This window comes from Zootoca vivipara, chromosome 11 (genome assembly GCF_965207765.1).
Source record: "Zootoca vivipara chromosome 11, rZooViv2.hap1.1, whole genome shotgun sequence".
NCBI lineage: Eukaryota > Metazoa > Chordata > Lepidosauria > Squamata > Lacertidae > Zootoca > Zootoca vivipara.
In genome coordinates this window covers 35,946,750-35,970,890 of record NC_142594.1, presented here as the reverse complement: position 1 = coordinate 35,970,890, position 24,141 = coordinate 35,946,750, and the positions used below count along the sequence as shown (strand labels likewise).

The following is a 24,141-nucleotide window of genomic DNA, read 5'->3' as shown; positions in this document are numbered from 1 at the left end:
AGGCTCTCCCTGTGCTTCTCCACAAACAGGGAAAAAAACAAACCTCCAGAGTCCAAATAGGACTTGTCTCCAGAGTACCTCAGGCTCTGCGTTCGAAACCTATGGCCACCAGTGGGGTCTCCCTCCCTGGGATCCCTACTGCTACAGTGTGCCTCTCCCTTAGGCAACTATGTGGCTCCTTCGGCTTCGCTAACCAGCCCTTTGTATGACAGGAGAAACAGCAAACAGTTTCCTCTTCCCCAGGAAAGCTTTGTTCTCCCCTCTTTGTCACACCTCTGAAGGTACTGAGACACTGCCGAGTCAGTGAACGTTTAAGCACAATTAACTTTATTATTTAACCTATAAACATGAGTTTCTTTGGTTCTTAAAAGCACCTATCTTCTTTTTATTTAACACAGTTTTCTTCATACAGCTCTTGCATCCCTCTTTGACACTCTACTCTCTACCAACTCCCTAACTCCCAACTGCCAATTGCCTAACCACCTCTCCCTCGCTCCCACAACTCTCTCTCTCCAAATTAACTGCCTCCCATTCCTTTTAAACTCCTGGCAGTCCCGCCCCTCAGGAATGGAATGTGTCATTTATCCAGGAGGTTGGGGTTTAACTCTCTGAACCCTGGAGTTCTTTTGCCCACCAGGCCATTCCGTCACATCAGTCTTCCAGGGAACACAGGATTAGGAAGGACTGAAGCGCTTTGGCCTTCCCATGCATTCTTATTCTTTGAAAATAGAACACAGACATGGATGGCACTGTGGTCTAAACCAATGAGCCTCTTGGGCTTGCTTATCAGAAGGTCGCCAGTTTGAATCCGCACGATGGGGTGAGCTCCCGTTGCTCTGTCCCTGCTCCTGCCTACCTAGCAGTTCGAAAGCACGTCAAAGTACAAGTAGATAAATAGGTACTGCTGTGGTGGGAAGGCATTTCCATGTGCTCTGGTTTCAGTCACAGTGTTCCATTGCGCCAGAAGCCAGAATGATACCGTAAATGTCAGCACATATGGAGAGGAAGGAATAAAATAGGAGATGGGAAGATAAAAGAGGGTATACAAGTACCAGGGTTAAGGGGCAGAGGTTATAAAAGGTCTGGCTTCCTTCTAAAGGCCTTAAAAGTCTCAGGCAATACAGTAACTTCCACAGCTGTTTATGATAACCGTCTTCAGGACCATAACACTGGTCAAGTTCCAAGCAGACAGAGACTGCTTAGGCCTGTAATTTTATGGTCAGCTTTAGGGAGCATTAAGATTACTTTGGTTTAATGTTCTGACATCTTCTATGTGTGTAACTCTCAATTCCTGGGTAAAACTCCCATTGAGGTATTATTATTTCCTTGCATCTAGTATATATGTTTTTTTAAGAACTGTAAGCTACATAACTCTATAGTTTGGTCCAAAATATGCATCAGGGCAACACACACATGTGTGTGATTACTTATGCATGCTTTAAAAAAACCAAAAGTAAGAATTTTCATGTCACAAAATAATAATATGACAATTGGCCCCCAAATATGGACCCAGATTCAAATTCCTTCTTAACTGTGGCCTTGCTGGGTGGACTTGTGTCTTGTGTCTCAACCTCAGTTTGCCACCTATAAAATGGACCTAGGGTCACAAACATGGTAAGGTGACAAAAAACCCCAAGATCAAACAAAATAACTTCTTAGTGAACAAAACTGTAATTGCCAGTTGTTTTCATAAATGTTTGAATAAAACACTCTTATGATTGGTGTTTTGAAGAATGTGCTTGCTATCTTCCTCCTCTGCATTTCCCCAAATATAACAAACAGCATCCAGGCTATGCTAAGTCAAATACCCTAGGGATAAATTCCTACCAATTAAGAACTGGGCTCAAATTCTTCCAACATTGCTCTCACCCTTCATTGCTTCTTGCTTTCCCTGTTAACACCATCAATCACTAGGAGGGAGGAGTGGAGAAATCCTTGCCTCAGGTTCTTGCACTGCACTGCGCACTGCTAACTTCACTGTCTCTCCAAGTGTCCAGTGGAATTTCTATTTGCTGTGTCATCCTGCATCTTGACAACTTAACTTTCTCTGGAAGCTATCCCCTGTTTTACTGTCATTCCACCTTTATTTCTTCCCACCACAATAAACTACCATAGATTATAGCTTTGCAAACCGTTCTTGACATATAAACATCCATTGCAGGGGTGAGTTGTTCTCCCAGCATTCAACCATTCTCGAAATGTAGCAGCCACCAGTAGTATATGGGGCAAAACCAGCCAGGGGTAGGGAAACTATGTGGCCCTCCAGAACTCTCTCTCTCTCTCTCTCTCTCTCTCTCTCTCTCTCTCTCTCTCTCTCTGGCCCTTGGAGCACTCCCCAGACCACACCCCTCACCAGCCATACTCCATACCCTCTTGAAGTGTTTTTCTCTGGCTGGAATGTGTCCTCGTTCTCTGATATTGCCTCTTGGTTGCCTGAATGGAAGATAGAGAGGGGTGTGAATGTATGGAGAAACCAGAGGCAACAACAACAATAAAAATCACATTAGTTGCTCTGTTCGCTTTTATTGCTGGCATTATGTCCCCCACAGAAGGTTGTGCAGAAGGTAAATGAATCCCTTAGCCTGAAAAAGGTCCTCCACCTCTGCTTTAAGGAGTGGGAAGCAAGAGTGAGGCCGGGGGAGCAGCATGCAAGTCGGCAGTGGGCACTGGAGAATGCAAGCACACAACTGGATCAATCACCCCAGGACACATGCATACTGCGTTTTCCATCTCAGCTACGGGCTTGCACACTGCTGGCTGCAGTGGCGGAGGAAGCCGCTCGGGCGCCTGGGGTGGCACACCCAGGGGCTGAACGTAGCACCCATAGGGGCGGAAAGCTCCGCAGGGCCTCCGGAGTCTGCCTGCCTCCTCCCACTCAGCCACCCTACAGCTGGGGGGGGGGAAGGCAGCGGGCAGACCGTTTGGGCAGCGGGGAGCCTGTACGCGCCCAAGCCACTGCATCTCTCCCAGGAGAGATGAATGGCTTGGCTCGCTGAAGGCCCTGCAGTGAGTGCTGCCCAGCATTTTGTCACCCCCCCCTCAGTGGTGACACCCAGTGCGCCCCACACCTACCGCACCCCGCTTCCTCTGCCCTTGGCTGGCTGTGACTCCCCCTGCCTCCAGGTGCCTAAAAGGTATGGGCAGGAATTCTGCTCCCCTTCTGATGACCATGAAGCAAACCACTTCACCAGCTACTGTTGGGCAGCTGCTCTTTCTGCCTGCGGGGGAAATCCTATGGCATGATTCTGTATGACTCAGAACTCTTTGCATTGCCTGAAGAGATCATTCCCCTGCCCCCTCCTTTAACAGTTGCTTAGAGGGAGGGCAACCTTTGAAAGGTACAAGCCATGGTAGCCATGAGAAGTGAGTTAGCTTGCAGGACTGTTTCCATTTCCACATGTTTTTTTGTTTTGTTTAGCATGAACCCGGGGGGGGGGGGTTCAGCTTCAAGTGGGCAAACTGGCCTTGATGCCAGTTCTCAACCTTCCCCAAACTCCGGTATCGGCGTTGTAGTAGGCCAGCTGCTGGTTACAATCCGCTTCATTGCAGCACTGATTGCAAAGGCTAACAAGGTCAGGCACTTTATCAACAGTGCCATCACCATCATGTTAGCTAGAACATCTCATGAAGGTCAGAGGCAGTGTGAATGAATGTTTGATATTATACACACTCTCTTCTCCTGCTGGTCAAGGGAACTCACTGAGGCTGTTTTGCCCAGGGTTCTCCAAAACCCTAGTGTTTGCATTGCATACATAAAATGTCATAAAATGTAGGCAGCTCCTAATTCCAAGAAGCACCTATTTCATTTTGGCTTTCTGGTGGTTCTTACCTGCCTTATTGGTCCAGCTCAGTAGGCTCCATCCTGACTTGTAGCAGCAAGTGGCTTTCTGCCCAGAAATACCAGGATTCAAACCCCAAACGTGTGCCCATGAGATGGCCAAAACAGTTCTTCATTTTTCTAATCCTAAATTCAGTTTGCTACAATTCTGCATATTTTTTATTTTTTTTAAAAAAGAATTTCTTATTAAAATTGGTCAAGTATTTGTATGTGCTTTTGCCTGAGATATGTGTTTTTGCAAGCAATTTCCCACCAATATAATCAATCTTTATATGTTATTTTCACTATTAGATGCAGTCTATGCACACTTTCCATCCACGTACACATTTTTGGTTTGAAGGAGAGCTATGTTTTGGTTTGATATTCTTTCAGCAAGTGCGGATTTGGTAGGCTGGTATTACAATGTGAACTGGATTGGATTTTTCTCCCATTTCTAGCTAAGCTTGTCCCAGTTTTTTGTGTTTTTTTTTACTGAGACTTATGTGGGGTGCCCCTACAAAAACCTCAATTGTTGGCATTATCTGATTGCAGCCACAAGTTCCCAGAAAACAGAGAACCATCTGACAAAACTGAGAGGTGCATTCGTTTTTCCAGGCGAGAGACTAGTGACCTGCCTCCTGCTTGAAACCACGGTATGTCTGCTGCTGCTCATTACAAGAAATGCCAGTCACAAAGCAGATAGAAATGCCAGCATTTTCATCTGCAGTCGGATTCCTGGGCTTCAATGAACCCAGAATGGCAGCTGCTTTCTCACTACGCAAGGTCTGTGCCCTTGTGGAAATAACTACAATTCAGATGGTGTTCTTTCTGCAGGAAAGTGCCGTTTGGGAAACCTGGGCCACCGAGGAATGTGGATTCTGATGGTGGAATAGGTTTGCTTGTGGTAGCTCCAAGGAAGGGTGCTGCCAGACAGGGACTTAATTTGCAAGGTTGTTGCAAATGGCTCATAGGGTTGGGCTTGTTTTTTCCTTTCTTTTTTAACTTACTGGATTTTTTTCTGGAAAGGGTACATGTGGATCAAACAGTGGCAGTGGAATACGGGCTGGCATTTTGATGCAAACAATCTCAAGTGGATGCACAAGGAGTACCAATCCCATAATGAGAGCCAGTGTGGTGTAGTGGTTAAGAGCGGTAGACTCGTAATCTGGGAAGCCGGGTTCGCGTCTCCACTCCTCCACATGCAGCTGCTGTGTGACCTTGGGCTAGTCACACTTCTCTGAAGTCTCTCAGCCCCACCCACCTCACAGGGTGTCTGTTGTGGGGGAGGAGGGGAAAGGAGATTGTTAGCCGCTTTGAGACTCCTTCGGGTAGTGATAAAGCGGGATATCAAATCCAAACTCTTCTTCTTCATAATAATAATAAGCACTTGTATGGAAGCACCCTGAGTGCTCACTGGAAGGACAGATCGTGAAGCTGAGGCTCCAATACTTTGGCCACCTCATGAGAAGAGAAGACTCCCTGGAAAAGACCCTGATGTTGGGAAAGATGGAGGGCACTAGGAGAAGGGGACGACAGAGGACGAGATGGTTGGACAGTGTTCTCGAAGCTACGAACATGAGTTTGACCAAACTGCGGGAGGCAGTGCAAGACAGGAGTGCCTGGCGTGCTATGGTCCATGGGGTCACGAAGAGTCGGACATGACTAAACGATTAAACGACAACAACAATGGAAGCACCCAAGAAGATTCCACCACATGAGGCATGGGCACATACATCAGGTCTTAATATGTGTTTGGTAAGTTAATTTTAAAATGGAATTAGTTCCAGTTCACATCCTCCAAAAAGTAACCAATTCAATTCCCAATGGTCCTTGTCATTCCCTTCCCCCCCTTCAGAATTTTACAAGCTGCTCTGCTAAAGTATAAATTATACTTAAGACAACTAAGAAAACACCAACATACTTTATCAATCAAAGAGCTCAGATTTCAGGCCAATTCATGAGTGGTGATGTATATAGAACCATAGAATCACAGAGTCGGAGAGGGCCACATCGGTCATCTAGTCCAACCCTCTACAATGCAGGAATGATTTGCCCAACATGGGGCTAAAACCTACAACTCTGGGATCAAGAGTCCCATGCATCTACATATATAAATGTGCACTATCTTCTCCAAGAGGAGTCCCTCAAATCAGCTTATAAAATATTAAAATAAACACAACAACAACTAATCTTAATTAAACTAAATGCAGCATCAAGAAACAACAATATAAAGGACAAAAAAAGCAACAAAGGGTAAATTACATTAGGCAACAATGGAATCCAAAGCCAGATGTTAGAAGAAATCATGTCAGATGTTGATGGAACACAGATAGGGAGGGAGGGGACCTAACTCCTTAGGGAAGCGAGTCCCAGAGATTAGGCATCGCCATACAGAAAACCCTCTTGTTGTGCCTCAAGAGGCAATGAGACATGTCAGAAGGACACAGCAGCTGATCTTTAAAGGATGATCATTTGTTCATAGGAAGAGATGATCCTTCAGGTGGCTCACTGTAAAGATATACAGATAGCTTCCATACAGGAAAACCACGTGTATCCTCATTCACACTAAAAGACATATAGAAACAATTCTACAGGGCTCACATGAACCTGATGAAGTGGATATGGAAAGGCATCACAGCTGCACAGCAGGCAGAAACCTGTTGATGTCTGAAGATCTTGTTTGACGGGGAAGGGTCATTGCTCTATGGCAGAGAATACACTCTACAGCAGGCACCCCCAAACTTCGGCCCTCCAGATGTTTTGGACTACAATTCCCATCTTCCCCAACCACTGGTCCTGTTAGCTAGGGATCATGGGAATTGTAGGCCAAAACATCTGGAGGGCCGCAGTTTGGGGATGCCTGCTCAACAGGTTCAATCTCTGGCATCTCTGGGTAGGACTGACTCCCTAGCCTGAAACCCTAGAAAGTTGCTGCCAGTCAGTGGAGGAAATGCTGAGTTACTGGGCCATCCCCAGCACAGGAAGTTGGTGTAAATCATGCCAGCTTAAATTGCGGGCATAAAGTATGCTGGATGCTGAGTTGCTGGGCCAAATGGATCTCAGCTCAGGACTGATCCCTTAGACCAGGCATGGCCAAACTTGGCCCTCCAGCTGTTTTGGGAGTACAACTCCCATCATCCCTAGCTAACAGGACCAGTGGTCAGAGATGATGGGAATTGTAGTCCCAAAACATCTGGAGGGTCAAGTTTGGCCATGCCTGCCTTATACAGTCTGTTCTAATGGTCAGACTTAGTATGACACACCCGGCGGTTTGTCTATGTGAAAACTGCATGCCCTCCAGATGTTTTGGACTAAAAACCCCATTATTCCTGGCAATTGAGCCAAGGTGGCCAGGAGTGATAGGAGTTGAAGAGCATCAGGAGTGGGGACCGTGTTAAGGAAGGCTGGCCTGAGGCATTTCAAGTAAATATTACCATGTTAAAAACAGGGAGTGCCCAAATCTAACTGCAATTCTAACATTCTCCAGAGTGAGGTCTTCCATCTTTTATTCATCTTTCAGCTCTAGCTATTATTCAGGCAATAAGAAAACTAGGATAAAACATTCAAAAGATACACATAATGTTTCAGGCTCAATAAATCCTTGTTGTTTCTTTTTACACATAATGATGAAATTAAAATGATATATCTGAAAGATACTTGTGCAATCAAAAGAATAAGAGAAACCTGATTAGGTAGGAGAAATTGTACCCTGTTTATAGACTGTTTCCTTTTTCTTCTGTTTTGCCTTAGCCACCTTTTTTTGCTTGTGAAGAATGGAACTTTGAAGAGCGCAAGGCTTATTTTCACAGTCCACAGTATATAACTATGTCAAACATACTTCAAAAACAGTTGCAATCTTCTAGTCATTAAAGTGAATTGTTAATGGGTTTTACCAACTTGATAGCTAAATAAGGCTCCTAAAATGTTTCCCAGCAAAATCTCTTCTGAAGTTTTGTGAGCCTTGGATAAAGCTGCTTTATTATTATTTTTTCTTGGAGGACATGAAATTCTGCTTCTCAGTTATCATATTTATCCAGTTCGGAGCAAGAAAGAACTAATTATTTTAAGTGCAAAAACCTGTCAGCTACAGTCTCCTGCTAAGACAGTGGATTTTTGTTCCTTGTTTGGGCTCTGAATTGGGCCAAATTGCATGAGGAACAGAATGTTGCAGGGGATTCTTCCCAGTTTGTAATAGGAACATTCCTCCTCAGGACTGCAACCAGCATGGAACAGGAGCTTTTAAGAAGTGTATTAAACAAAGCTATTTTCAAAGAGTCATAATTGTGAAGAAATATTGTGGGGTATATAACCTCAAACTGGAATTTTAAAAATGGCATGTTAAGGAAAAGAGAGCTTTTATCTCATGAAACAGACAGGTCCAGATTAGAAATATAGAAAACCTGATAGAGTGAGCATCTTTAAGTTTTAAAATGCTAAGATGCTTTTGTTTCCACTATGCATAAGCAGGGGGAGGTAGAAGACAGAAGCAAGCACACATTGCTTACAAATGCTAATTTCCTTAAGGCAACCATTCTGGGTAATGTTGAAAACTACCCAGGTTCAACTTGGAGCCATTGATGTTTGAAAGCAGGCTTCCCTGCTTGGCCTGATTTCCAGTCTACCTCTTTGCTAAAGACCTGATCAGCAACTAGTGGTACAGTTGGCTAATTTTACACCTTGGACAGTTTTACGGGGCTCTGCCCTTCAAAATTGGTAAGCCAGCTCTGCTCCATATGGGGGTCACCTTCTTGTTCTGCTGCCCCAGAGGGACCCTGGAATCCTGTATCAAAATCCTCCCCTGGCAACATCACTGCCACTTGTGCTATTTAGCTTATCTGTCCAGGCTTGCTTTTGTGCAAATTTTTGCCTGAGCTACAGCCATTAAAACAGGAGCATGACATGGGCTGCTTGTGGTTGCAGCCGATACTCATTTGGAATTGTGGGGCAGAAGGCAGAGAAGCCAACAGTAGGTGGAGCCAGAGCCAAGGCCAGGCAGAGCCAACTCCGTCAAGTTTTTTGCCCTCTTCTTCCCTGCTGAATTCTATAATGGAAACACTGAGACTGAGGAGGAGGCAGCTGACAGCGACGGCCACCCTCTGGGATTAGTAAGAAGGGAGACAGTTGGGGGCCAGTTGGATGAGCTTCCATTGGCTGTTCATGCCATATAGACAAGGAAGGGGAAGATTTTCAGCCTCTCATTAGTTTAGGACATTTCAGCCTCTCTTCTCTCATAATCAAATATAAATAGGTGCTGTAGATGTGCACCATAAAGCTGGTCATTGAATGTATAATTATACATTCTGTTTGACTACAGGGTCTATCTATTTCTCTTATTTTTCCCCCTAAGCACCACTGCTTTCCCATCAAAGAGTGGCACATTGTACCAATAAAGTGTTTCTAATGATACCGGCTGCACCTCAATCTGCAGGGTGCTCTCTCTTTTTAAACTGCCTCTCTATCAACTTTCTATAACCATAGATTATAGAGAGGGATAAAAACCCATGTTCTACATAAGGGGCCGTGCATACAAAGTAATAAATACTGTATGTGTGAATTGCAGGTTCTTTGCCATTTGTGCTCCGAAGGAATGGGAAGTATAATAGAAACTAAATTCAGCCAAGGACTAGAAGATGTGCAGTAGAGAGACTCCATTATCTGAACTGCATTATCTGAAAAACAGGCACAAAACCCTCTGGGCTCCTTTCTCTGCAGAGATGAGCCTCCATTACATTCAGTGACGGTATATATTACCACCAGAGGGATGGTTACAGCATCTTTCAGTTACTTCTGCACCATGCCTAGGCATCTCAGGTTGTTTTCCCTTCCTCATCCATGAAAGCCCTGACCAAATATGTAAAAAAGCAGGTTGCACATGTGAAGGATGCAAGAGGAAGTTTTGGGCTTCCATCCCTCCTTCATCATATGCAGATGAACTGAACTTTAGTCCAAACTGAGGATCACACAATCCAGCTACTCTTTTTCCTTAAAATAATAGGTTGTGCGATGAGAGGGTCCCAGCGGTGACTGGTACCCATTGGTAGGGCAGAAAGCAGGGAGACCAACAGTACGTGGTGCCAACAACATTTGGAAAAAACCTGTTTGTTATAGATTTTCATAATAGAACACTGCCCAGAGAATGTGCATTTTGCCCACAGAATGTACAAAATGCAGTTGAGATCTGCATTGTCCCTGAGGCCTGTTGAAGATTATGCATATTGACCAGAGAAGGTACAACATTTGGTTGAAATATGCTGAGTCCTCAAAGCTTTCTGGGGATTATACACAATGGCAGGAGGATGTACAAAATGTAGTTGATATATGGATATTTTCCAAAACCTGCTGGAGATGATGCATATTGACCGGGCAATGTGCACAATTCCCTCTTCATGGCTGAGTTATGTGCACATTCTCCATGAGGCACAATAGCAGGTTGTTTTGCAAACTAACTGCTCAACTGACATTCCCTCTAACATAAATGCAAGGTGAATATTGGGGCATGTGCACATGGGCGTATTCATGCTGTTTCCATAGTAAGTATATAAGTAATTTATTTATTTATACCCTGCCCTCCCCGGCCAAGACCGAGCTCAAGGCAGCTAACATCAAATATCAAATACATTAAAACACAATCAAACGATTAAATACAGCTTAAAAATTAGAATCAGGGTAAAATTAAATGACTGCCCATGAATTTCAACCATAGGGGTTGGGAACCTCAAGTATTCATCAGGGCCAGCTATCCATGTCGGTCCCACATGAGCCGATAAAAGGGCCAAAGAGTAGTCCCTTTCGGACATTAGGCCTGGGTGATGTATCAATCCATTGTCTGATGTGAGGGCCAGAGTGCAATGGCGCCTTCACCTGGTGGTATATTGTAGGTGGGGCTTGTCTGCTGGTGCCTTACCTTCCATCTCAGGCTGCCTCCTTTCTCCCTGCGCTGGGCACTGGTGGCAGTTCCACCCTGGCACCTTGCGTGGGGGGTGGGGATGACGCTCCTTGCTTCTCTGTGCACCAGGGACTGATGGTGGAGGGAGCTGCTGCAGGTTCATCCCGGTGCCTTGCAGGGCCAGGACCGATGCTCCTTCCTTTACAACATTGTGATGTATCACTATAGCATGATGTTTAGCTGATGATACGTCACAATGTTGAAAAGCTGATCTGTATTGCCAAGTCCTAGTCAACATATGTCCTTCAGGCAAGCCCAGTGGACACAGTGAAGGGGCAGTATTCTTCACAATTATTCCTCCCAAACCTGTTGCCATACCAAAATTGGAAGAGCATGAATTAAAGGAGAGGAAGGAAGAGTGGAGATATGCCAACTATTAATTAGGAATAACAAGAAACACCATAATGACCGTTCCCCATATAAAAGGGGTGCACATTTTCCGGGGTCGCGCGTAGCACCCTGGGAGCCTCAGGCAGCCTCCAGCAGTTCGGAGGCTGGCACCACCTTCCCGGGCTGGATACCTGTGGTCTCCACCCACAAAGCCAGCTGTCCAATCCGGCTGGGGGAGGTGTTGCCAGGGTGGGATTGGCCAGGTAGGAGGAGGTAACTATCCAGTGCTCACAGCGGAAGGAGAGACATACCTGGGAAGCAGTCGACAGCTCCAGAGCTTTCCCACCCTCCACTCCCAAAAAACGAATGCTTACATTGCAGGTTAACCTCTTTTCTTCCACAGGTGAACACGCACGCAGGCGCTGCTATGACAAGGCCGCTGTTGAAGGGCCGGAAAGGAATTTCCCTGCATTGGCAGGTTTCTCCTTTCCCGTAGCAATTCGTCACAACTTTGGCAGTTGCAGGCCTTGGGCGGAATCCTTTAGACTTTTACAAAAATGGGGGGAGGTGCCCCCCCACCCCATTGCAGCGGCGATACCAGGATTCCCGTTAAAGGGGTCTAGGGGGGAGGCATTGACCATTCGCCCGGGGGAGGCATTGCCCTCCCCTCCACTGGCAGCAAAAAGGGGGGAGGGCTATCTGCTTGAACATATGTTCTCCAGAGCTAGCCCAACCCCCATATATGCTGGATAACCTGGAAATTACCCAGACCCCCGGCTGGGGGGCTGGGAGGATAAACGCCCAATGTCTGTGCCAAGGTCTCCCTACATCTGAATCTTAATAAAGTTGTGGCCAATTTTAATCCCATAGAATGTTGTCTGGTGTTGTTATTCTGCTCGGGGGCTAACTGGGGTTTTAGGGGTGCCTGACTGTGCAAAGGAAAAGCAATCAATCAATCAATCAATCAATCAATCAATAATATGCACTTCTCATTGTTCATTAAATAAAGCAAGAGTAGAAGCCAGTAGAATCAATGGTAAACATATACATCTTAGGCAAATGGAGCAGGAACATGAGTGAGATTGGTGAAACCAGTGGATACGAAGAGAGATAACCAGGACCAAAACCACAAAGGCATTTAAAAATGAATCAAAGAAGTTTTATGTTCAATCCAATAAGAAAGAGGGAGCTAATGCAAAGCTGCAGAGAAAGGAAAAGAGTAACCAAACCGAAAAGAAAGGAAACTTCAATAAGCAATAAGAAATCACAACAGATACTAAAGGCTGCAGAGAAGAGGAAAACCATGTTAATGAACGTTACAACAACAGGAGGTCCATGGGCCTCTGTCATGAACTGGCAGGATGACGGGGAGGAGGAAGAGGAGAAAGTAGATCCCGGTGAGGGCTGTAGCTGAGACTGGGACACACCAGGGCAAGTAGGGGATGGAGAAGGAAGTACTCACAGGGTGACAGAGGATGGTGAGGGGATGGGGGTCAGTGAACAGGAAGCAGAGCAACAGGACCCATCAGCAGAGTCAGAGGGGGCCCTGTTCCAACAAACACAGCAGGCTCTGAGGTGTGGGGAACACCGGGATGGCTGAGGCAGGCTGAGGCAGGCAATGGCCCACAGCCCAGCTCCTTAGTTGGCCAGGTGAGGCTCACTAGCTCTGGGAGGAGGTGTGTGATTCCTCAGCTGGAGGCGGCTTGAAACAAGTGAGGGTCATGTGCCTTGTCCATCCCAGATGCTGGAATCAGCATGCAAAGTACAAGCAGGAAGCAGGGCTGAGGTGCTGTGCCTGTTCAGCTGCCCATGTGGATGGACATTGACTTGGGTCCTCCTGGACCTCTATAGGACTGTGCTTCGGGTTTGACTCTGGACAAGGTTTGTCATATTTTGCAGAGCAAACAAAGGGGACACTATGACAGCCATTCAAAGAAAATAAATGCAATTTGTCTCAATTTTTACCCCTGAAAAAGAGGACGTGACCTGGGGGGCGGGGGCGAGAAGGACACATGGAAACCCTACTCTGGACTGTATCCTGACTGCTAGGCTTCAGACTCGGCCATTGGATTGACCCTGGACTGTGTTTCCTGACCTTTGAACTTTAGCCTTGGCTTGCATGGATTGACCCCCAGACTTTGAACTTTGGACATGGTAGGCTGAGTAGACCAGGGCTCAGGACAGCCTTTGGACAACTGGAGCCTAGTTTAAACTGACTCAAGCTGCATTGCTGAATGCAGGGTTAATATATATTTAGGTCCAAACTGTTCAGACACAAAGCTTGGATCTGGGGAGCAACTGATATCACCACCCTGACAAATAAATTGTTTCTACTGCAGCAAGGTTCTTCTCATAAATGGATTCAAATATGGTTTATATTTCAGTAAAATGTAAACAGTTGTCATCTGCTTCTTCTTTTTTTAAGAATACCATTTGCTCACCGTTAAAATATTCAGTCCCAAAGCATTTAGAAACTTACACCATATTCCAAAGAAAAGGTTAGGAGGAAGACAGCAGGTCCCAAATGAGATTATACTGTTCTTCTTCTCTCAAAATCTGACTTCATTAGTTCAACTGCCTCTAGAAAGATTTAACTTGCATGAAATATTTTTATATGCCACATCTCTTAAGGACTTTGTAACTTACGAGACATTTCTCTCTCTCTCTCTCTCTCTCTCTCTCTCTCTCTCTTTAAAAAAAGTGTGTTTATGGACTGCTTTTCATAAATTAGCAATAAATGTATTTATTTAAAAGAATTGTAGTTTAAATACAGCCACCAGGGCTGCAACACATTTTCTTCACACAGACCAACATAGTTTCTTTTTTATGGACACTGAAGAATACAAAATTTACCCTATGTGGGAATGGGATCTACAACCAGAGGGTAGATCTACCACCTCAAGATGGACTTTGCTTTTTGAGGGTTATAACCAACCATATGCATAGCCCTATAAAGACTAATGGATCAAGCTTCTTCATTAGTCTGAGCAACCAAGAGACGTGGCTTTTCCTCTCCCTTCCAGGAACCAGGCTCCGCTATATTTTCTTTCTGGGCACCCTGAAGGAGACATTTTCCTCATTGCACTGAATTTTCCTTGTCCCTCTCAGAATGTGTGGATCCAGTCATCTGTGTGTGAGTTAACAGCCAGATAGCTTACCTGATTCATGTACAGAAATTGTTTTCATGTTAGCATACACCTTGGCCATTAGCAGATCAGATAGCTGGAGCTGAAATTGAATTATGCTGTCATTTGACAAGTTCAAAACAAAAATGTCAGGCAAGGGGCAAATATCAAGCTCATGTCTGTTTCATATGCAAGTGAGCTGCAGCCTTTTGTTCTTTCTGAAAGATGAGGAAACGTGTGCCTGATATATGTAGATTTTTTTTGTGGGTTTGCATTTCCCACCCCCTTTCTCCTCTGTTATAACTGTTTTTATCTGGCAGCCCAAAGAGAAAAACGTTGCTTTTTCAGAAGGCCGGAAGGCCTTGAGTCTGGTGAGAGACTTGCTCAATTTGCTTGACATCTTTTCATTAATTACAACAGAAATTGGATCAGGGCCTAAGTGGCCACCTAAATGGCTTTATAATGCATCGGGACAAGGGAGAAAAGTGAAAATGGTTGTAGAAACTATATCTCCTAATTTTCCTAAACTGTTATACATGTCCATTTGCTAACTTAGGCTGCCTAATCATTTCTTCCTTGCACAGAAGACTTGAGACAGCAGAAACAGATAGTTCATCATCAGAATGGACCACACAGCTTGCAAAATACACTGAGGGTAGCAACACCAGTGTTGGCTGTTCATCATCTTCATCACTTTCAAAATATTTCACATTCATTATCTGGTTCCAATCCGTTGGAATCCTGGAAGCCAAGACTCAGGTTTGGAGGCAAGTTCTCTTTGGTGAGAAAACAGCAGCGATTGGAGAAGGTAATAAAAAAGAACTGAAACATACACACAAATGTCCACAGGGCAGATGAAGAAGTAATGCACTGAGGTTACATCACAACCAATACAACCAAAACAGTAGTAGCATCAAAAGAGGGAGAGGAGGAAGCACAGTAAAAACACATAGCCCCAAACACCAATTACACAGTGGGAAAGCCACAAGACCAAGATAAGGCAAGTACTCAAGAGAGAATGAGACAGAACTGCGGGTAGGATCGGACTGAAGCAAGGGATGGCTCCTTCCCTGGAGAAGAGGCAAAAGGCTTCAGTGGACTCTGTTGTTCCTTCCAGTAGAGGCATCATTCCTATGATTAATGTCACCCAGCATTCTCAGGTAAAGCATATTTTTCAAATTTATTATGCGCTAACGTCAATAGATCTAGAGCCCTCAGTGTCTCAATTCTTGCTTTAACTTCTGCTGGGAAGGGGAAATTGGTATGCAGTTCATGGTTTTGATACACAAGCTGGTAACAACAAATCTTGTAGCAGCATTGCGTTTTTTGTTTCCCCCCCCCCAATTCTTTGGCATATGCCTCCAAAGGATACACAGGGCAGGATCCAGACAATTGCAAGTACAGTGCTGCTCGGACAATGAAGTATTTCTACCTTCCTGGTTTACCCCACTGTATCTTCTCTAGATCAGGAGACCTTTCATGATGGCATAGGATGCAACAAGGGGGCTGCCGCTGCAGATACAAGGTGGGTGGTGGAAATCAGAGGCCTCCTCTTGCGTAAGCTAAACTGCCCTTCACTCACAGAAAGAGCTCTCTGGATCACAGCCATTGTGGCGGCTAATTTCAAATGAACAGTCTCCTCAATAACCAGTGTCTCCTTGGCCTTCTAGAAATGCTGCAATGGTGCTTTACCTAATTGAGGTTTCATGTACATGAGCAATGGACATCAAGGTAAGATTTTGGATGAAAATCCATTTGGATGGGCACTCTGCTTGTTGGAAGCTGGTCACACAGGATGATGCTGGCAATGCCTCTGAGAAGAAAATGTTCACACTGGAACAGAGGAGGTTGCTGGCACCCTTCTTGGTTTGAAGGCAGAGGAGAGACTGACTTTCTTAAATAATAGTGGTCCGTTTCTAAGGAGATTGCTTCCATTGGACTGTCAAGGATGAGGCAGTTGTCATTCTGGAAATATAAATGGATATTTTGTTCTTTGTGCAATAAGTGTATTGAACAATAATTGCAGGATGGGAGAGATGAAAGCAGTAAAGCACCTATTATATTTCTTTCTTTCTTAAAAAGATGCTATCTAAATGCAAAAACTGAAGATGATTTCAGGTAAAAGTCCCACCTTGCTGCAGGGCTAGTCCAGAAGAATGACAGATCTCATTTCCTGTGACAGGAAACAGCTATAAAAATAGTGCTTTCAAAAAAAAAATCCATTCAATTTCTGTACAGTGGTACCTCGGGTTAAGAACTTAATTCATTCCGGAGGTCTGTTCTTAACCTGAAACTGTTCTTAACCTGAGGTACCACTTTAGCTCCTGCTGCCGCCACGCCGCCGCTGTGTGATTTCTGTTCTCATCCTGAAGCAAAGTTCTTAACCCGAGGTACTATTTCTGGGTTAGTGGAGTCTGTAACCTGAAGCGTCTGTAACCTGAAGCATCTGTAACCCGAGGTACCACTGTATTCAGTTGAATAGTTATATATAGGAATCTATTTTTTAAGTTGTGTGTTTGTGTGGTGCAGAGCATCCAGCAGTAACATTGCTTAATTGGGTTGAGTAATGCAATGGCGATGATGATCGTGATGATGATGACCACAATTCAACCTTTGCTCACATTGTGGGGAATATGCCCCCAAAGTAAAGACAGCTGTCAAATAACTGAGGGTGGTTTAAACCAGGGATGGCTAACCTGTTGTCTTTCAGATGTTGTTGAAGTAAGAACTCCCAAAATTCCTGTCCATTGGAAATGCTTGTTGGGTCTGATGGGCACTGGAGTCTGACTTAAACATCTAGAGGGCCACATGTTATCTACCCCTGATTTAAATATGTCTAGAATTCCAAGCAAATCTTACTTAGTTATTTATTCATTTAGAACCCCCCCCCCAAAAAAAAACCTCAAGGTGGTGTATGCAATGTTCTCCTTCCCCCTTTTATTCTCACAACCACCCTGTAGATCTTGGGAAAGTTGATTGCCCACCATCTTCATAAGCAATCAAATCACACTGATCATATGCTCTGCAGAGCTTCCAGCTTCACCATTATCCCTTGCATTGCAACAACCAAAACAAGGGATGAGATTGCACGGAGGTTGTGAATGTGTTTGATTTGATAATGGGCCATGGGTCTGACAAAGTGAAACAAAATATGTGAGTTTTCTTTCAGGTAAACCCGTCACATTTACGGCTTACACACAGGAAAAGTACCTCAATCTAAGAATGAGTCAATTATAATCTCTTGGATTTCACTGAAGGCTGAGACGAATGCAACCTTTCAAGTTCTAGAATTTAACATTATGAACAAGTTTGAGTCACTGTTTTTCAATAAAAGCAGAGTGAGAAAAGGCATGCCAAGAAAAGCCCAAATCCTGCTTTTGATTAAGTGAAACTTTTATTTATTAATCAACTGGAATTTGAACTGTTCAGCCATGTAGTCAGTTGAAAGCTAAAGTTACCAAGAGTGCTCCTTGCCAACATAAATATCACGTACGGCTATGCTTTCCCATGTGGGCGGATGCTATTTTGAATGAAGTGTTATTTGGAGAAGATAATTATTCTAATATGAAAAAGCATTCCATTTTCATTCAAGTGACTAATGCTATGCCATCATTCAATTTGATTTTAGAAACAGAAAAACATCACAGCAAATGAATCTGCATAAAGTTTCTGTCTTGTTTTATACCCACTTTCAGAGACATCTCACAGCGTCTGCTCTTTTCCTGTAGTTGTGCCATATAGAGGGTTGGCAAAGGAAGCAGCCATGGTGTCATTACTGCGAAACAGCTGGAAGAAGGGAGGAATAAGAAGTTATTTCAAAACAAAGTGTCAAATTACAATAAAGTATAACCACAGCAAATGAGATTTCTAAATAAAATGAAAACTAATTTCAGAAGTTCAAATAAGTTACTGCCAAGAATGGGCAAATATGTTGATTTCAGTTTCTCATTTCTCCACATTTGCACATCAGCTTGTAATTTTTTTAAAAAAGGTCTCCTGAAAAGATTATCAGCATTTTAGTGTGAATTTCTCCCAATATAAACATTTAGTATGCAATTCTGCCTAATGCACTCTTTCCAATTTTGCTTAATAAATACTGCATTTTTGTATGTTAGTGTCACTAATATATGTCTTTTATGTCTTACTGTATCCATTTTTGTACACATTACTTGTACCTGGAGAACCGCACTGCAAAATTCAGAGATGGCTTTGTTCACAGAGTTTCACAAAGTGCAAATTAGACAAATACACCTTTGAACACATACAAAATTGAATTTCTCCCCCCTACCTAATTACTGCCAAATGAATATGTGTGCGATAGAAGGATATTACCTTTGAAAGCCCATGTGATGGTACATTTATTGATGTTTTAGACACTATAGGACTCTTCATTACTTTTGCAATGCATCTTGGATTTTCAGCTAGTGCAAACAAATGCTTTGTTCACAAGTGTCCATTGCACTTTCACAGTGCTACTATGTGAGAGTTCATGCTAATAAATGGTAGTTAGCACAAGCAGAGCATTGTGTCTGCCTGGTGAGTTGAATCCAAGTGCCTCTGGGGTCCAGAAATTTCAAAACTTTGACTGCTACACACCACATATTTCATAATTTGCTAGGTTTTAGATTATACTTGATTATACTTGATCTTTACAGCCTTTATCTCAGAGGGCTGCTAGTCCCTTGACCAAGTTATTCTGTAGGAGAAGGGAAGTCTATACAAATAGACTGGGCCAGGGTTTTTAACATGACTGTGTGAACATGAGCATATTTAAAGCAGTTTAAAGGTTGGCAGCTCAGCTTAATGTGAATTTAGGTTTCTTATGAATGGAGATGTTTATCCGCATTGTCTATGAAGACTTTGACAATCCCAGGACTGACTGATGGGAGTCCAAATAATCCAACACTACCAGCATGGAGGGGAAGTGTTGGTGCTGACCTTTAAAGCCACAAACGGCCTTAGTCCAGTATACCAGAAGGAGCATCTCCACCCCCATCGTTCTGCCTGGACACTGAGGTCCAGCACTGAGGGCCTTCTGGTGGTTCCCTCACTGCGAGAAGCCAAGTTACAGGGAAGTAGGTAGAGAGCCTTCTCGGTAGTGGCACCCGCCCTGTGGAACGCCCTCCCACCAGATGTCAAAGAAAAAAAGAAACTACCAGACTTTTAGAAGACATCTGAAGGCAGCCCTGTTTAGGGAAGCTTTTTAATGTTTTACGGACTATTGTATTTTAATATTTTGTTGGAATCTGCCCATGGTGGCTGGGAAAACCCAGCCAGATGGGCAGGGTATACATAACATATTATTTATTTATTTATTTGTTGTTGTTGTTGTTGTTGTTGTTGTTGTTGTTGCTATTACCACCACCACCAGGAGGGATGGGAGGTCAGGGCTCTGCAGGGAAGTTGATGGGACTCATAGATGCCAACTCCCCGGGGCCCCGAGTGCCCGAGCACCCACAAAATTCCCCATGAAGGAGCTGGGTACCCACAAATTTCAGTGCTAGGGCCGTACACGCTGCATGGCACCCACAGCCCCGGGGCCACGTTGGCACTCCTGATGTGATTACTATATTGGCTCTGCTGGTGTATCTGTGCAGCCCCAGCCTCACTGACACCTCCACCTCCCAGTAAATGGCAGTGCTACCATTTCAAGGAGGCTATTCTTGTGGCTCTTGGTCATTAGGGAAACCGCCATCAGGAACTGCCTCAAGAATCTTTCCCCTGCTACCCACAGCCTCTATATCTTTTCCATTACCCCGTTGTGTAAGCCACCAATTTGCATGTAGGAAGTACACATGCGAAGGATTATCCAGTGCATTTTAACACCATTGCACAGGCAATGAGAAGCATGTACAAGAGTGAACTGAATGTAGAGCTGGGTTGTAAACTTGGCAGTGCAGACTGCTTGTGATATTGTTGCATTTCAGTTTTTATATAGTTACAAAACTTGACATTCTTGCTAATTAGGGCAACCAAGCAGAAGGTCCCAGGATCACATTTCAGGTAGGCTTGGGAAAGAAGTGTCTGAGATTCTGAAAAGCACTGCTAGACAGTGTTGACAATACTGAGCTTCCCATGTTCCTAAATGCAAAAGAGGACAAGTCTCCCCCATCCAAAATAGGTACAGTATGTAGAAGAGGGATCTTTTTCCAGCAGGTGTAGCTTGTGGAACTGAAATGAAAGGCATAGGAGCCCTCTCCTATTTTGCACCTGTCTACCTTATAGTTGATGTGGCCGATTTTCCAAATCTTTATTAAGATTATTGATAGATTTTATTTTATTTTATTTGCTTCTTTACATGGATGCGGAAGAAAAGCCACACTGTGCATATTTACTTATTGTACAAGAAGATGAATGTCAGCCTCCGGGCAATGCACTTTTGTGTTTTTAGTCATTGCAGACAGTTTCTAAAGCAACTGCCTTGCTGATAAGGGTAAGGTTGCCTGCTGTACAGCTTTGAAAGGAGTAATGGAGGATTGCATAGCTGAACTGAGCATCCTGTGGTGAAGCTTCTGGGCTTGGGTTGCCAGGCTCCATGTGGGGAAACTCGAGGATTATGGAAAAAGAAGAATGCAGCCATCACTCGATTTTTGGAAGATTCTGGAATTTATTTGTGATTTTACCAAATGCTGGCTATATTTGATAAAAAACACACACACCACATCATATCATCCTTTTAAAAAGACACAAGGTCAGATCCAGGCTAAGATTGCTGCATGTTTCAGTGAGTTTCAGTGGGAACTATGTACAACTGTCACTTTCAACCGGTTGTTGCAAAATGCGGTGGTTTCAACTCTGCTATTGAAGACTGGAGAATGAGGCAAATGTAAAGTCCATACCCAGGTACTCATGATGCAGAGATGTGCATTGCAAATCAGCCTGGCCAGGCTACCTAAGTGCGGAGCCATGAATGAACAATGGTGACCCAAGGGTTGAGCCATAGGGGGCCACTGGGAATGCAAGAGAACTGTCCTTCCCCACACCTGGCTCTGAGGAGTAGACAGAGGCAGGAGGATTGGCAGGTTGCCAAGGTGACGTGTGTATGTGTGTGTGATGTCACCAAAAAATATCCTTTTTGAAATCTACAGATGTCCTGGGCGCAAGAAGGAAAAAGCAGGCAGTGCTGGCTGGAGGAGGCAGTACTGAGAGACTGGGAGGCATGACTGACTGCTGCTTTGGTTCCAAGCTAAGTGAAGCTACAAGAGGGGCAAGAAGAGATACTCTTGGGATATACCATCATACCTCAGTTTAAGTACGCCTCGGTTGGAGTATTTTCAGTTTAAGTACTCCGCGGACCCGTCTGGAATGGATTAATCCACTTTCCATTACTTTCAATGGGAAAGTTCGCTTCAGGTTAAGTACACTTCAGGTTAAGTACAGACTTCCGGAACCAATTGTGTTTGTAAACCGAGGTACCATGTAATGTTCTGCACCCCCTATATTGAACACCTTAGGTGTAAATATGTGTAAAAGAAACCGCTTGGAAGGGATTGGGGGTGTCACACACCCTTCGTAACACTGCTATACATTAATATACTTTTACTTTTGCATGAGCAGCTTAGACATATGCAGGTACTCAATGCAAGAAGCGCACCAATGTGAAGAAAGTTTGACCGGGTCAGAACCTCTAAAACCCATATCTAAATCCATTTAAAATGGATTCCTGCTCCATCCTTACATATGAGCAAAGTAGCCCATGAAACCAAACTACTGTATTAGTGTTCTTGTAACAATTAGCCAATGTACACAAGGCTTTGCTTTGATATGCAGCCCTGAGCAAAGTTCCAGAAGGATGAACTCCTCATCTACCATTGGAACCATTTTAACAATTCATTCCAGGGCACATAATTCTTTCAGAAAGCATTTTTAAAAAGAACACTATTCACACCTACCTCCTGCTGTGCCTGCCATGGAGAAACACTGATCTGAACTCCCAGCGAGGCGGCATACTCTGTAGACTACAAAAGAGACAAGCATTAGCTTCGGGCCAACCTTCTTCAACAGTGAACAAAACAACAGTAATATTGCCAACTCTATCAGTCCTAAAGCTTGCAGCTTAAATAAAATAAAATGCTCATATCATAAGCTGCCTAGGAAACCTAGTGCTATTTTTAGGGGAGTGCTAGCAAAGCCTCTTGGACTGCTGCGGGGGTTTGGTAAACTTTCTGAATGCACATATTGCTAAAACCAGAAGAGAGAATGGCAATACATTGACATAATTGGTCTTCTGCTCATTAGGACAGAAAATGAAAGGGAGATTTTAGTGTCCCAATCCTAAGACAAGCTGCAGTAGCAGGTAAGAAGTGAAGTTCCCCAAGGATCTTCACTGGCACCAGGAATTCTTAATTTGTCCATAAGTGGCCTGAAATTAGTGGTGGTCATGTTTGCTGATGACAACAAACAAAAAGGGACTGAAGTAAAATAAAAAAATTCCTTCAGTAGCACCTTAAAGACCAACTAAGTTTTTATTTTGGTATGAGCTTTCGTGTGCATGCACACTTCTTCAGATACCACTGTGTGCATGCACACGAAAGCTCATACCAAAATAAAAACTTAGTTGGTCTTTAAGGTGCTACTGAAGGAATTCTTTTATTTTACTTCGATCCAGACCAACACGGCTACCTACCTGTAACCAAAAAGGGACTGCAAAGAGTTCCAACTGTGGTTCAGTGTAGGTAAGTGTAACGTAAGGGACATTGGGTCAAATAACCTTGACTCCACAAATATGCTGATGGGCTCTAAGCTAGTGTCCAACAGCTGTGGAAGCAAGGTGAATTCCATGCTAGGGGTCATTAAGAAAGGGACAGAAAATAAAAATAGGAATATCGTGATGCCTTTATGAAAATCTATGGTGTGACCACACTTGCAATACTGTTCAGGCCACCACACCTTGAAAAGGATGCTGCTACAGAGCTGGCAAGATGGATAACTAAAATGATGGAAGGGTCGCAGCTACTCAAATACAAGTAATTTTTTTAAATTTTTTTTTAGATGTAGAGGGTAAGAGGAAACATGATAGAGTCTTATACAATTACGTCTGGTGTGAAGAGCTTGTCTCTTTCTCTCACAATACTGGGAGTTGGGGTCATACAATGAAGCTGACTTTTAGAAGATTCAAGACATAAAAATTGTACTTCACACAGCACACAGTTAAACTATGGAACCTGTAGATTCATAGAACCGTAGAGCTGGAATGGATCCCAAAGGCCCTCTAGTTCAACCCCCTGCAATGCAGGAATCTGACAGATGGCCACCCAACCTCTGCTTAAAAACCTCCAGGGAAGGAGAGTCCACAGAATAGGGTGTTGGCCACCAACTTAAGTGGCTTTAAAAGGAGATTAGGCAAATTTAAATGGTTCCTAGTCATGATGGCTATAGGCTACCTCCAGGATTAAAGGCAGGATGCCTGAATATCAGTTGCTGGAGGAGCAACAGGAGGAGATGGGCATTGTCCTCATGTACTGGTTGGGGGTTTCCCTTAGGTACTTGATTGGCCACTGTGGGAAACAGGATCCTGGACTATATAGGTGTTTTTGATATGCAGGGGTCCTCTTATGTTCTTAGAACAGGATACTTATAATGGGGCATTTCGACAGCTATGGCAATGCTGTGTCACAAAACATGCTGCTGGGTTGGCTAAGCTCTGCTATTGGACAACCATTACAGGCAGTTATCATGTCAAAAATCCTTAGAGTCACAATGTTTGATTTGTCAATTGCTCATTGGAAATGCAGTTACATTTTTAATTCAGTGATCAGGTTCCTTACAATACATGCACAACACATGCAGAGAAAGAGAGGGAAAGGGAGAGATGCTCTTTGAGTCCCATTTGTTGTTGTTTAGTCGTTTAGTCGTGTCCGACTCTTCGTGACCCCATGGACCAGAGCACGCCAGGCACTCCTGTCTTGCACTGCCTCCCGCAG

At 44.0% G+C, this 24,141-nt stretch overlaps 1 protein-coding gene across 1 annotated transcript in view; it reads right to left on the bottom strand.

Moving 5' to 3' along the window:
* Positions 1-6,963: 6,963 nt before the first annotated feature.
* MALRD1 (MAM and LDL receptor class A domain containing 1) overlaps positions 6,964-24,141 on the bottom strand; it is a 268,805-nt gene continuing 251,627 nt past the window's right edge. Inside the window, exons 41-43 of the mRNA XM_088654242.1 lie at positions 22,111-22,176; positions 17,908-18,004; positions 6,964-16,183 (exon numbers count right to left, since the gene is read on the bottom strand). Coding sequence (XP_088510368.1) covers positions 17,921-18,004; positions 22,111-22,176 — 150 coding nt within the window. The 3' untranslated portion in view covers positions 6,964-16,183; positions 17,908-17,920. The remainder of the gene's footprint in view (positions 16,184-17,907; positions 18,005-22,110; positions 22,177-24,141) is intronic.